At 39.0% G+C, this 15,206-nt stretch overlaps 1 protein-coding gene across 3 annotated transcripts in view; it reads right to left on the bottom strand.

Moving 5' to 3' along the window:
• SPAG16 (sperm associated antigen 16) overlaps positions 1-15,206 on the bottom strand; it is a 379,115-nt gene that overhangs the window by 175,079 nt on the left and 188,830 nt on the right. For all 3 annotated transcript variants that reach the window (XM_027636865.1, XM_027636864.1, XM_027636867.1), the window contains exon 12: positions 3,237-3,422. In XM_027636865.1, the coding sequence (XP_027492666.1) occupies positions 3,237-3,422 (186 nt within the window). The remainder of the gene's footprint in view (positions 1-3,236; positions 3,423-15,206) is intronic.

Here is a 15,206-nt window from a genome sequence, read left to right as displayed (position 1 = left end):
AATTCAAATATTTAGTAGGCAGAATTTTCTTATCATTGGCAAAGAATTACGTAATTTATTGAAACTGTTGGCAACCTTTTCCAATTTAAGAGATGTTGCATCTTGTGATGATTGGAAAGTTGCACCTTGGGTTTTGGTGCTAAAAGATAGCAAACAGCCTCCTCAATTTCTTGATACCAAATTTACAACTACAGAGAATGCTATATATTTTTCAAAAGTAACATTTATAGATAGAAAAGTATGTTTCTAATGTATAAAAGGCGCTTTTTTTGAAGCCTGGAAATAAAAAGACAACTGCCACCCATTACAAAAATGGATGCACTTTTATTTGTAGCATTTATTTACAACATAGCTCTTTCAGAAAGGTGGCAGTGATAGCTTTGATATTCATCTTGCTTCCCCCCCCCTGCAACCTTCTGCTTTCCAGGACTATCCAATTTGAAAGCAGGCATCCATCCAAATATGTAATACTAAGGAAGAGAAACAGCTCTCATTTCTAAAATCTTAATTCCTTGTCAGTGGAAAGAGTAAAATCACCAGATTAACTGTGATCACTGATTATTATCCTCCCACAAATATGCTATCCTGTGCTCTGTCCCCTGTTCAGAGCTCGTGTCAGCTGGCAGACACCTGGAGAGGGAGAACGCTGCAGATGACAACTGGATAAGCACATATTCTGTGGGGATGAGAGGAAAAATAACTTCCTAGGCATCATAAACCCTTGTGGAAAGCTTGCTCCACCCTCCTGAGCTGCTGCACAACCCCAGTCTCCAGGAGTCTGGAGGAGATGCACATTTACTGGTACCCAGCACAGCTGGCCTCATCTGGATTGGAGAACTGCAGGCACGGAACGGATTCACAGGGGACACCCCGGGAATCAGCTGGGATCAGTGCTGCCAAACTCAGCCAATTAGCCTGCCAGTGAGTACTGCCAAATCAAAATTCACTGCAGGTTCTTTTGTAGAGCATCTCCATGTATAAGCAGCAGTAAATTAACAATCCAGTGGAAGCTCTGAGCATCATTAATCTCAGTAGTTTTCCCTTATTTCCAAATCAGGCCATATATTCTGCATGGCCTGATTTTCACTTGAATTAGCCAACATGGGCATAAGGCCCAGTTGCAGTTGACTGTTCTGGAGTCAGGTCTCCAGGCAGGATGTCTTAAGCCTGAAACAGCCTTGTTGTCATCAAATCCCTTTTACAGAAGCCCTTCAAGAGCATCTCATGTTCCCACCGTACTTGTGCTGTACTAAGTGCATACACCATGTACACTCCTACAGCACATCCTACAGATTCATCTCAACAGACCAGCTAAACAGAACTCAGCTGGCTTTGGGACTGAGGTAATGGAACATAACCCAAGTTTGCACCGGGAGCAGACTGAAAGGCCACCAGTGAGGACTCTCAGTGAGGCTTTTTTGTTCCGTACTCTGAATACTCCTATTTTAATCACACTATGCCACATTTTTTGTCACCTCCTGCTGCCTTTAGCCACCGAGACTTCTGCATGACTTCAGGCTGCAAAATTCTGTGCCTATAACTAGCCTTTCACATCATGGCTGTGTCCTTACTCTCTTAATTCAAATGCAAAATGCAGATGAGATAGACTGGAGGTAGAAAATGAGAGTTGCTGATGACTGTGAGGGGGAGGCATGGGTTGGCGGTGAAGGTTTGCTTTGATTCCTCTGACTACAAAAGCCTCCTTGCTAGAGAAGATATTTTAAAATGTCTAAACAAAACCTCTGTCTATGCAAATTCAAAACCATTCTGACATAAAATTAAAGCAATTCTTGCCATTATTTCTTAAAGGTCATGAATATGCCATAAAAGATGATCAAGGCATTAAATTACTGCAACAGGTTAAGAGACAACAATACATTAGATTTCTGGTGTTTCCATTTCTAAGGAAAACACTGACCATTAATTCTTATTACTGATAGTAAATGGTGGAGGCATCATCTGTTATCAGAACTGGCTGACAATTTCTGTTATAAAACCCACTTCTCAGCTGTCTTGAACTTTGCCAAACTTTAACTGGTTTGTCTGTGTTTTATAAAAGTTGAATATGTGCTTCAAGCTTTCATTTTAAGTAACTGCTCTCAGCCAAAATAACTTGGAATAATTCACAAAAGGATAGATTTGTTATCCCATTTTGAAAAAAAAGTTTTGAACAGTATTTAATACTTCCTCAATTCACAATCTTAAAGCTAGACTGGAAATCTGATCCTGACAGAGTTTTAATTAGCTCTCCAAAAAGTCTGGGTGAATTACAACAGTTTGGAAAATCTCAACTCAAGGCTCCCTGCAATTGCAGCAGACTAAGTAGCATTTAGGAAAAGGAACCAAAGAAGAAATTCTTCCTTGCTTTTTCTGTGAAGTTTCTTTCCCTGCAGTGGCCAACAAGCTTGAAGGACTATTTCATCTCGTGCAAATGCAAAAGAAAAACAAGACCAATAGCAAATGGAAAAAACCATTAGGACTGGATAATAAAGAATCAGGGAAAAGACCTGTAAGATTGGAAACTTCTCTGTGGGCTGGTGACATTCAGTTGTTAAAAATCAGACCTAGTACAGTACAGTGGTGCCAGTTACACCACTCCCAAGTAATTCAGGAGTCGAGAAGATGCAGTTTGGAAAAAAAAAAATTCCATTCCATTTCTTTAAGTTGTAAGTTAACCAAAACTGAATATAATTGAAGAAAGTTCAGGAACTAATAATTAACTGGTAAGCAGGAATATACTAATATTCTAGAATTAACTTCATAACAATGCATTTGCCTGGATAATAAAAAGGTATTCATTGATTTATTAATCAGGAGTGACCTTGCTGAAACATATATAGTGACTTTATATTTCCACTTGGTCAACCTTAAAGTGTGTTGCATACTTAGGAGCTAGAAGTACTACATAGAAAACTTACTCAAAGTTTTAGTCAGTTATTTACTTAAATTACATATTTAAGTTCCACAAAGCTCTTACCTTAAAAAAAAACCCAACACTGCAGAACAACAGATGCCAAGTAAAAGCAAATATTTGTATTTTAGCACTATCTGAAATCCTTCCCATCTCCCTGTTTAGTAAAACCACATTAAAGTCTGTTTTTTCCAGCCCTCTCTTTAATTTATCTGTGTTCTCCAAGTGAACTCCACCAATCGATGCTAAATCGAGCTAAAACACAAACCCGTGGTTATTAAGCGGTTATCAATTACCTAACACAGACTCTCCAGGAGCTCCCTACCTGTTAACATCCCAGATTTTGCTCGTGCTGTCCATGGAGGCAGAGGCCACAAAGTCCCCCCAGGAATGCCAGGAGCAGCCGTGGACAGCGCGGGCGTGTCCCTTCAGGGTCAGGATGCACCCGCGCCTCGAGAGGTCCCAGATCCGCACCGTGGTGTCCCCGCTCGACGTCACCAGCTGGGTGCCACTGGGAATAAAAACAGCTTTCAGCAAGGGTATAGGTGAAGATGTTCTCAAGGGACACAGCAAAATAATTTAACTCTGTTTAGAAAGACAGGTTAACTAGCAATTGATGTTATGTTAAAATACATAAGAACAAAAATCGTGTTTGAAAACATTCCTGTTTTTACTTGACACGGTTTTCTGACATGTCACAGAGGAAGCGGTCGCTTATTAAATATACTATCAAAAGACAAGGAAAGGAGATAGGAAGGAGCTATCTCCCACAGGAAAGTGAACACAGCTTCCAAAAATTACTTTCCTACCTTTTGTAGTCTGTTTATCAATAGAGTTTATCAATAAAATAAGTAAGCCCAGAGAACTGCTTTCAAAACAGAATAAAACAGATTCAGGGAAGAATCTTTTCTTATTTTCCAAATTCATACCTTTCTACATGTAAATTATTATTAAAAGCATCCCCGTTTTGTCTCTTCTAACTCAGCACAAACACTTTAACACATTCACTATCTCTTGGGTCATTGATACATTACATGAATGGAAAATACAGAGTTTAACTCAGATTTTTTTGATCAAATCTTCAGATAAGTATAATTCTGTTTCCTTTAAGCAGGAACATATGGCTTCAGACTAAAAGTTCACCTGTAACATGTTCTATAACAACTAGTAGAGGATTCTTAATAAAAAGAAAATAATAAAAACAAGTATGTGGAGTTTTACCCTTATTAAACTCTCCCAGCCCCGGCCTGTGGCTCAGGATTTCTTTGTCCTTAACAAGCACATCCGTAAAGTTTTTTTCCCCACGAGTAATTGATTTTTGAACATATGCAAACTTTTGGCACCCCCAATCTCTTATGTCAATGAATTCCAGAATTTAATTACGCATTGTGTGAAATGCTATTTTGGGGTCTTAAATACCTTACTCCATTTCACTTGATGCTTCTAATTCTAATACTGTGATTAAAAGTAAACATCTACTACATATCCACCATCTCTAAATGTGGTACCAACCGTGGTGTTTCAGTGCCCTGTTATATTTTACTGCAAAGCTGAAGATTCCTGCTCTGTTGACTCACTCCTCATGCAGACATCACTCCAGCTCCTGGGGCACATTTACCATCTCTCTCTGCACCTTTGCAGTTGCAACTGAAGAAACAGGTACTCAAGGAAGGGATACAACAGCACAGCAACGTTTCCTGGTTTATTCTGTAGTCTTGTAATTCAATCAGCATTTTTGGCCCCACCAGAAAGAAGTCGACCACAGCGGCTCCAGGATTGCTTTCCTCAGTACTGAGAACTAGCTGAGACCCATTCTTATCTATGGACAATTAGGGCCATTTTTCTTATGTGCTTTACTTTGTGTTCATCTGCATTGACTTTCATCTGCCACTTCACCATCAAGTCACCTGTTGAGACTGGAATCTTTTCCTGTAATTCTTCACTTGCTCCTTTTTCCTGTCCTGGCTAATTAGCAAACTCATCTACCTCATTCTTTTCCCCAACTTCCAAGATGGTCTTAACTTAGATCCCAGCACAGATCCCCATGGGACTCAAAAATTCATCTCTCCATTCTGAAAGTGACATTTTGTTCCTGTCCTTTCACCACTTTTTCAATCCACAAGATAAATTTCCGGTTTATTCAGGACAGTTTTGATTCCTGGGGAGTTTTTGTCAAACAACCTCCAGAAGAATTTACTGCAAATCCAAGTGTATGAAATTCATGAATCTCCCTTGATCAAATGCTCAGCAAGCCCTTTGGAGAACCCCCAGCTGATTTCTGAGGCTTAATTTCCAAAGCCATGCTGATACCCCCCCGGGCTGCACTGCAATAAATGTATCCATGTATCCTGTCATTTTGCTTCTTAATATAATTTCTATCAGCCTTCCCAATATAAAAGTTAGATCAATCCATCTGGAGTGCCTTCATCCCAAACTCCTTTAAAATACTGGAAAAAAGTTAATGCAGCCCTCCTAGGAATATTGGAGGTCTTCAATCATGTTTAATAAACAAAAACAAAAAACAGGAATAAAGTGTATGGATAATACACAAAAATACAGGTCAAAAATATGGTTTTCAGACCAATTTCTGCTGTTATCTCAGCAACGTCAGTAAGATGACCTTGCCTTTAAGATCCCATAAACTCTGTTTTTATTTGAATAATGGCAAAGGTGCTACCACAGGCAGTAGAAATCCTTCTCCCACATCCCTGGATATAAAACTGTGGGAAGTGAAAACAGCTCAAGGGTTGATTCTAAGCGCTACTGTAAAACTTCAAGAATATACTCTGAGATATTCAGTTCACTGTTGCAGTTCATAAGAAAAAAAGAGGGGGGAAAAAAAAAAGAAGGGAAAAAAGGGTCTGGGACCTGTGGTGTCAAACCTTCTTTGTTATATTCTTCCTCTCCTCCTTTTCCAGTAGATGTCCACCAAATTGCTTGGTAAAAGTAGCTACTATGACAGCTTGAAATATGTGCATCATTTACCTGATAGATCTTAGGGGGGAACTTGACATTATGAAAGATCACCTACCTAAGTTTTTGACTATTTTTAACACTTATGGTTTAGACTGTTAATTTTTATGAAAATATCATTATAATCTTCATTTAGGCAGTTACACCCCCATGCCTAAGACAAAGCTTTGAGAGATTAATCTCTCAAAAATTTTAATATTGCACAGGAGTAATTCTGAAGCTTTTGTCACGTATTCCAGAGCATAAAGGTTTGAAGCCTGAGTAGGGGTTTGGGGGAGACCCTAATTTTGTAAAGCTGTTTGGAATAAATGTGCTTTTGTTAATGAAACACTTGCACTTTTAATAACTCAAGCTAGATCTCACTTCTGGAGACAGATAAAATTAGAGAAATGATAAATTATCATACCCCTTATACATTTATGAAATAAGAGCTTAAAACAAATTCGGAGGCAGGTATAAAGTGGGACTGATGAAATCTGCAATTGATTCAGAGGGAAACATGTACTGCCACTGTTGTGAATCACAAGGAGAGATTTATGGCTTATACATTTTTTAATATATAATCCCCAAAATGTTACATGAAGCACTGGTTCCTTGGGCTGAATTTCAAGAATACGCCATCCAGGCAGTGATGAAAATCTTTCAGAGGACAGATATGAGCAGGAAGGTAGTTCAAATGGATTCAATTTGGCAATCTGCAACAGGGGAAGGAGTTACAAATGAGGTTTAGCACTCCTTACAGATCAAAGGAGAAAAAAGGGAGGATTGGAAACAAAAGCACAGCTTGTACAGGAAAAAGTTTTGAGGGACAGACTGATAGTGGGAGGAAGGGCAAAAATACTCAGGAAGAGCAGGCCCAGATGCCCCAAGCCCTGCAACAGAAGCTCCCCAGCATCCCCCGAGCATAAGAAAGCATCACTTCACCAAAGAAAGGGGAGTTGCATCAGCTGAGGCTCTGTAGTTAAGCATGTAGGAATTAATGCCAGCTTTTCTGGGAAGCACCAATGGTACTCATGGGAATGATGGCTGTCAGAGCTGTTTTAGCACTGAGGCTGTTTAGCAGTGAGGAAATCCTCACCACACAGTAGTTTCCAAACCACATAATGAACAAAAAAGTGCTGTGTCAAGCCAAGTCAGACATCTAAATCAAAATTCTGCTGCTAGAAAAAAATCCTATCTACTTAATAGCTGATCAATAATTACATACTTTTTCTGATTTGAGGCCTTTTTTTGGTCCTGGGAGATAAAAGAAACACTCCAAATTCTGAGTTAATGTTTTGTTCCCCATAGTTCCAACGTTTTTATACTGTACTATTGTTCTGTATAAGATCATGTTGGGGAGAAAAACAAATATATCAGGAAAAGCAGCAGTTTTTAATAATCTAGGCTGTCGGTTTAACAGTCTGTGGTACCCACACAGTCCTCTATTTCATGACTGATTTTCAAACAAAATGCATACTGATTTTTCGATTAAAAACATATGACATCAGAAGCTCATATATACCAGTAGCTAAATATATAATCTCCATTTGAATTTAAGATTGATCACTAACAGGGAAAGCTCCAGCTAATCCTGTGCAGTGTGTATATCTAACTCAGAGGAAAATAAAACACTTTAATTGTTTTTTAACAAACAAATCAACAAACCAGCGAACATATTAGGAGACAAGAAAAAGGTAAATCCTATCTTTTTCTGTCACTTGAAACACATTCACAGACATGCAAATAACTGCCATCTTTTAGAAATTTGGTGCTTTTGTAAAGAAAGTAACAGCACTTTTGTGTACAGTGCTCTGTGGACTCCACCAGTTTGGTTTGTACGATCTTGCTTGGTCTGTTTGGGGGGTTTTTTGTTTACACTTTCTAGCAGACCAAAGCACTAGAAGGGGTGAAACATGGATAGACCATTTCTTAAAATACTAAATACACATAAAGTTCTACCTTTCAACTGACTTCAGGTATTCCTAACTGATGCTGTGAACTGCCCTTCCAGAGACAATTAGAGCAGGAAAAACTTTGGAAACATTAATTCTGCATTCCATAAAAGGGGGTGGAACACCAACTTCTCAAGCCTTAAATCCTTCCCCTCTCATATTCTAAACACACGCACACACACACATTTCCTTTCTTTATACATTCCTGCTTCTTCCAACTTCACTGTTCTCACTACAAGATGCCTCTCCATTAACACTTCCTAAGTTGTAGACATATCAATAATTCAATCTCATATTCAGCAACAACACGAGCCTTTGGCACAGAGTCATTTTACAACATTTCAGGTGACTGATCACCTTTCTGGAATACCAGTCAAATGAAGGCAACAGCTACCCCTGTAGTGCTCCCCTGCAAATATATCAATTGTAACACCAACAGTCAAGGCAGCTTCAAATATTGCACCTGGCTCAAATATTTCCAGATGATGGACTTGGATCTGAACCTCAAGCTGCTCCAGGGGAGTGCTCAGGTTACTTGTGAAGCTGCTGAGGAACACTGAGCTAGAAAACTCTTCTGCTTCACAGCAGGAGCACATGTCCCATCCTTCAAAATTTACAAGGATTGTCATTTTGCCTTAGCCAAAGCAAATGATACAGCCATCTGAGTCATTAGATGCATTATAACCTCCAGAGAGGGAGATTCCATGACCTCCCTAGGCAGCCTGTCCCAGCACTCTCCACCCCCAGTGTGCAGAAGCTCTTCCTCATGTTGAGGTGAAGCTTGTTGAGTTCTAGTTTATGGCCATTGCTCCTTGTCCTGTTGTTGGGCACCATTGAAAAGAGTCTGGCACCATCCTCTTGGCACCCACCTTGGAGATATTTATGTATTGATGAGATCAACACACACACACACACACACACATATATATATGGGGATGGTCCTGTGCAGGGCCAGGAGCTGGACTTGATGATCCTTGTGGGTCCCTTCCAATGGGGATATTCCTTCAGCATATTCTGTGATATATAAACTACATATTATATATATATATATATGTTATTATATATTATATTTACATATTAGTTATATAGGGGTGTGGACATGGTCTTTCTCATAAACTGAGAAACAGCTTCTTTCCTCAGACAACTTCAGTCTAAACCAAAAGGTGGTGAGTAAAGCCTTACACACACTGTTGGTAAATAACTGTTCTCACAGCAACACACTAAACCAAACACAGCTTGTGTTCAAGTTTTGCATCCTAAAAAGCTGCAGCAACAGGCAGCATCTGACTGGAACTTAAACAACACAAGCATCAGCAACACAACAACAAATTTTGAACATACAGTCCAACATTACAGGATTAATGGTCTTTTGCCATGGCACTTGAAAAACACTTTAAAAATCAATATTCCAATTGCTTAATTGGAAAAATGAGGTCTCTTATTTACTTCTATTCATGCAGTTATTCTAAAGCAAAATCCTAAAAGCTTCTATATTATTTGCAGTATCAGCAGAGGTAAACCCTAAACATAGCAAAGTACAAGGGAAGAACTGCAAATACTGTTAAAGATTACTTAAATTTGGCTGACATTTTATGCTAAGTCGAAGAGGAAAGATATAGGGAGGAAATGCCTGGAAAAACTGAACTATTCCACAAAAACAGAACTAATGAAGACTGAATGCTTACAGAAGCATCTTTTGCCTCCTTGTTTCATATCATCTTAGCTGTTGACTAAATAAATATACCAGGAATTGATTGATCCTTTAGACTTCTCTCTTCATTTTGCCAGAATTAGCCTGCAAGTTAAAAAGTCATTAGAGAGCACGGAAGAGGGATAAGGAACATGAAATGGGGGTGGGGGGGAAATACATCCTTGTAAGCTTCATTTTTCTTGAAAACAAGATTAAAAACACTTAGGAAAGCATACGCTTACCAATGGAGTCCCACCTCTGGTTATGAGAGCTCTATTTAAACACTCCCTTTTTCCTTTGGTACTGAAAACAATGCAAGGGATGGAATTCTCAAACATCAGTTCAGCTCTGCAGTCACTGTAACTCTGCTTTATTCTCCTGCTTTGCCACAGTGCATATTTGTCACAGCCCCTCATTTTCTTCTCACCAGACAAGGTGAAAATTGGGCTGAATTTTAAAAATGTTGGGGTCAGCACATTATTAAAAAAGTTCCCACTAAAATTGTTGAAAAGACAACAGGTATTTTTTTCCACACCAGGCAGGAGACCGGCACAGTTCCTCTATAGAGGATGATGTGAATCCAAGTCTCTGTGGGTACAAAGAAAGATGGGACAAAGTTCTGCAAGAGGAATACACCAAGGATTACATGGAAACTGCATCTGGCTCAAGATGCTTGGAAATAAAAGGTACAGTCCAGGAGGGTATTAAGACAAAACCTCAGAAATGCCTTTCCTATTCTTAGCCATTCCCAGGCATCCCCTGGTACTCACTGCTGGGGACAGGACAATGGTCCAGAAAAATTTGGCTTATGGAGCCACCCTTATGTTCTGAGTCTGTATTTGAACAAAACACTCAGCAGTAAGGATTTTGTTTCTAATAGATTTTGTAACCTTGAAACACACCTGAGATATAGTTCACTATTTTGTTGCTGGAGTTCTGAGACTCATTAATTATTTACAGTGACACTTCTTATTAAAACCCCATAGTTCTTTTGGTGTCTGTTCTTTTGGGCCTTGCTGTAATTATCCTCATGGACTATGTGTCTAAGACCCATTTTATGCAGTCATTGTAATATGTTTCATCCTTCAGGATAATCTTAAACCCAATCTTACTCATTTTATTAATAGACATAAAATGTCATTTATACAGAAGGTGAATGCCGGAACACCCAGTAGTAAAAATACAAAAAACACTTTTTCTTTTCTCATTTATCATCAAAGCTGAGCAAAAAAAAAAAAAGAAAAAAATTAATTTCAAAAATGCAACATCAATTGTAAATTAACATTCTATAAACCAAGGAAGAAGTCCCAAAGCCAGGAAGCACAACAGCAACCAGCAGATGGTGGATGGCACATGGGTACATGGCTTTTTGTCGGAGAAGAAAAATGCAACCATCCTGCAAAAACCTGTGACATAAGGCTGTTGGCTGCAAATCTTCAGAACTGTCAATGTGTGGTATGCCAAGTGCAAAACTCCAGGTAATTTTTCATTCTACATTACCTAATTGCTAGATCTTTTTATCATATTTCATGCTCACACATTGACCCATGCCAGGATAACTGTTTCCCCCCTGCGGTGCTGCCTGGCTGTGACAGCGAGGGAAAAACAATAAAGCAGGTTTTTGGCACAGCACCACTTGTCACTGCTTCTGGATAGACAGACACCAGGACTAGGCATCATAAAAGGAGTAATCTTTTGTTTTAATGAAGTTCACCTTCTTGATTAAAACTTCCTTAAGACTGCTTTGCACTTCTAGAGTGGCTGTTTCACATCTGCAAAAATTTAAATATAACATGCTCCTACTACCAAACAGTGTGACAGTATGGCATACGTGAATTTTCAGACAACAAACTCAAGTAATTCATAAACAAGTTTCAACTTAAAAAGCCCTCCACATTTTAAACAATTTTCCCTTTCTGATCTGAGTACTGGCAACAGAAGCTGCCGTATCCAACCGTACACAAATCCCGTTTCACCTGCTGCCCTTCCCACTTCTCTTACATGCTCATCTCTGTCCCAGCGCACAAATATCCATTTTTTTCCAAGGTTTTGGCCCACTCTAAACACAGCTTGTAGTTCTACATTCAGGATCATCATAATGATCTTTTATTTCCACAAGGATGGCTCCAGTGGAGGTTACAAACCATACCGAGCACAGGCCTGTCCCATTCAAAACCAACACCCTTCTAAGATTAGCTTGGTACTCCCCCCCAAAACCAGAGTGTGTTACCAGTCACTGCAGGCCAGTTTCTTGAACGTACAAAAAATGGGTTAGCTGCCATCATGTAATGTAATTAGAAGTGGTTAAATGAGATTCTAAAATCACTTAGGTACCTGGTAGAAGGTAGTTTTTAGTACACAGAGAATTGCCTTTTAGGAGGCTTTGGAACTGCACCAGGTAAGGAATAAAAATGAAAAGAAAAAGATAAACTAGTTACAATACTTGGAGATTAGATGTAGCAAAATGCATGTCAGCAGGACAGCAGGCACTATAGGCCAGATTGAGAGAGCAATGAATTATTACCTTTTTAACATTTTTTTTAATTAAAAAAATATGATGCCTTTTCTAAAAGCTTTCTGCCAGTGCATGTCCAGCATCCCATGACAAAATTATACACCCATTTAGCCTGGGCTAGGAGCATCCTGGTATCCAGTTTGAGGCAGGGAGCTCACAGGAGCCTGGCCAGTAATACCTCCAACAATTATGAAAACTGCTTATGCTGAATGTGTTTTTGGGTCCAGTTGTGCCACCATCCTGTATGATACTGCCAAGTAAATTGTCCTCCATTAACTTAATGAGAAATAATTTTTTACCTGAAATCAAATATAATGAGAAAACATTGCAAAACTACCATATTTTCTGGAAATGGCATCTATTCTGTACCATTCCAATACTTTCCCTCAAACAATGCCAATGTAAGTTAAAGTCTTCCTATACACTATAATATTTTTAAAATAATGTATTTAGCCCACATAAAATCATGCACAGTACCAATCAATACCCATAACATACATTAAACAGTGTGCTATTACTGTGTGATACTTCATCTCAACACCCATCCCATCCAGCACGGGTCATTTTTCCTCCATTGGAATGACTCCAAACCCTCAAGTTTTAATGAAGGGCTGTTGAAGTAGGGAAAAATGTAGTTTGGAAGGAGTTCAGACACATGAATTCCATGTACAGAACAGATTTATAACCTATATTAACAACAATAATCCAGTGTCACAGTTCCTCTGAAATGCAAAGTGGTGGATAAGTCGTTTCAAATCCATTATCATCCCCGAATGCTGGTCCAGTGATGCCTAATTGCAACCAATAGCCAGTAATGAACCACAGTCATTAATCCCATTTGCATGTTTGTACAAAGCATCATTTTTAAGCTGCATATTCATATGCAGAGAGAGTTCAGTGAGTGCACAGAGATTTCACAGCCTGCGGAAAGTTCTGCACTGGGATTTGAACATTTCCCAGGCACTCGGAAGAATATTTAACTCACACTGTGTAATGATCTTGACAGTGAAGCCCAAGAAAACACATAGGACAGTGCACTAGCCCAGTGTTTGTATTTGGGGCAAATGATGATCTTACAGAGCCATGCCCTGGGGATACAGGAACATAACTCAAAAGCAGGGAATTAGTTAATGGAGACAGTGATCGATAACAAGTCCCAGAGAGGAGGAGGAATGGAAATGCTGAACATGAGCAGAGTCCTGGGTCGCTACAAAAAAAATCAGGACACCAAAATGAATATCATCTTTCACCCTTTCTGTGAAAGGCTTTGCACTGAAAACTCAATGTTGATTCATGCAGCCATGCAGCCCAACACCTGACTGCTCAAGAGAGGGGGAAAACCAGGAAACCTGAAAGCCTCAAACCCGACAATTCTCAAGGCTGACCTAAACTGTGGCCTTCTCTCTGTCTTACCCATTTGTTTTATACACACACTCCTCAAATGCACAGAAAACAACTACCACAAGCTAAAAACTTGGTTCCACACCCGCCTCCTTCAACAGTCAAACAGGTCTTGATGCTCAGTCAGGCAGCTTCCCCCGTTACTTGTGCTACTGCAACTGTCTTGTACCCAAACTTATCCAAATTACTGCAACCACACAGCTTGAGGGGAAACACAGAAATACAACATATAAATGGCTGTGCAATTCATATCTGGAGCTTGCACTCAAGAAAAATTTTGTAAGCACTCTAAATATTTGGGGTTTATTTCCAATTCAAATATCTTAGATATTGCCTCAATTTGAATTGCCATTCTCTAGTCAACTCTAACACTAATGTTTGTTATTTTAACAGCTGCACTTTAGGAAGGGCTCATTTTAACAATATAACAAACATGGATATCTCCTTAGCCACTCCACTAGAACCCTTGCAGCAGACTTGAGGGAAAATACAATTGCCTTTATTGCACAGAGGAAAGCAATAATGAACTAAGAATGTTAAAGGCATCAAGATTATAATTGCACTCAGAGAGACATAACATGAGAGATTCTATTAGGAGAGATGTTTTGACGTGTATAACGACTCTGAGCAGAATGACAGCAACACGTTCAGGATCAGAGCAGTGGAACTGAGACTCACCAAGCCAAGGAGGCAGACAGCTCTCTGCAACTCCAGCTCCCCATCCTCAAACCAGAGTGCTGATGAAGCCAGAAGAAAACCTAAACTACTCAAAATCTGAACCCATCACAGTGAAAAATATTTTTTTTCTCATCACCTAAATAAACAATCAGCAAAACCAAATTGTTTCTGGTGACTCCCAGGCAGGAGCTGCACCAGGAGCTGCAGAAACGGAAAATCAGGGAGATGTGCAGGAAAAGGAACCAAGAACTCCTTGTAGAGCAGGCAGATTTCTGCAAAACTTTCACAGAACATATTCATGGCTTCACTGAAGCTGAACTAATAGGTTTAGAAGTATCCCATTTTATTGGTACTCTATAAAGAGATTTCAACTGCATATTCCTCCTCCCTTTCTCTATCAAAGTGGTTGTCACAGAGAAATTACTTACTTTCTGTCACGTAAACACCAGATCTAATTACCCACACAGCTGATCAGAAAGTTTCCTCCTAATTTCTAAGTCAAAACAATCACATAAAAATATTACTGAATTTGAATAATTGAATAAAGTTTTGTCATCAAGAGAAAGATTAACTTGACACCTGTTTTGTGAAGCTGATAATCACAGTATCTTTTCAACTAATAACAGATTGGTTTAAAGATCCCAGTATTAAACATGGTTATTGTCAGGTCTAAAATTCAAATGATCGGAATGTAGCACACAAGACAAACACTTAAGAAAAATAAGATAACTTCTACATAAGTAAAGCATTCAGTACATTTGAAAACTATTTACTTTGTGGACAAGCATAAAATCGAAACGATAAATCATGAAGATAAGGTAGTTAAATAATAAATTAAATAGCACTATACGAAGACTAGCTAATTTTTTATTCCCACTTTGAGTTCAAATGTATCCAAGGTCACACACTGTGGGTATGAAGACTGAGGTCTTTTTGAAATTCAACAAGTGTGTAAAGTCACCTGTGAAACCACAGTGCAGCTTCATCAAAGGGCAGCATTTCATTACAATGTGTATTTTTCCTGTAATTATTTCAAATATACATTTGAATTGCTCAATAGGAGCATTGCTGCTTCTGCCAGCCCGTTTCCTCCCTTTCCTCTCT

This window comes from Corapipo altera, unplaced genomic scaffold (assembly GCF_003945725.1).
Source record: "Corapipo altera isolate COAL_440 unplaced genomic scaffold, ASM394572v1 45, whole genome shotgun sequence".
Classification (NCBI taxonomy): Eukaryota; Metazoa; Chordata; class Aves; order Passeriformes; family Pipridae; genus Corapipo; species Corapipo altera.
The sequence above is the reverse complement of the archived record's forward strand: the minus strand, read 5'-3'. Positions and strand labels throughout refer to the sequence as shown.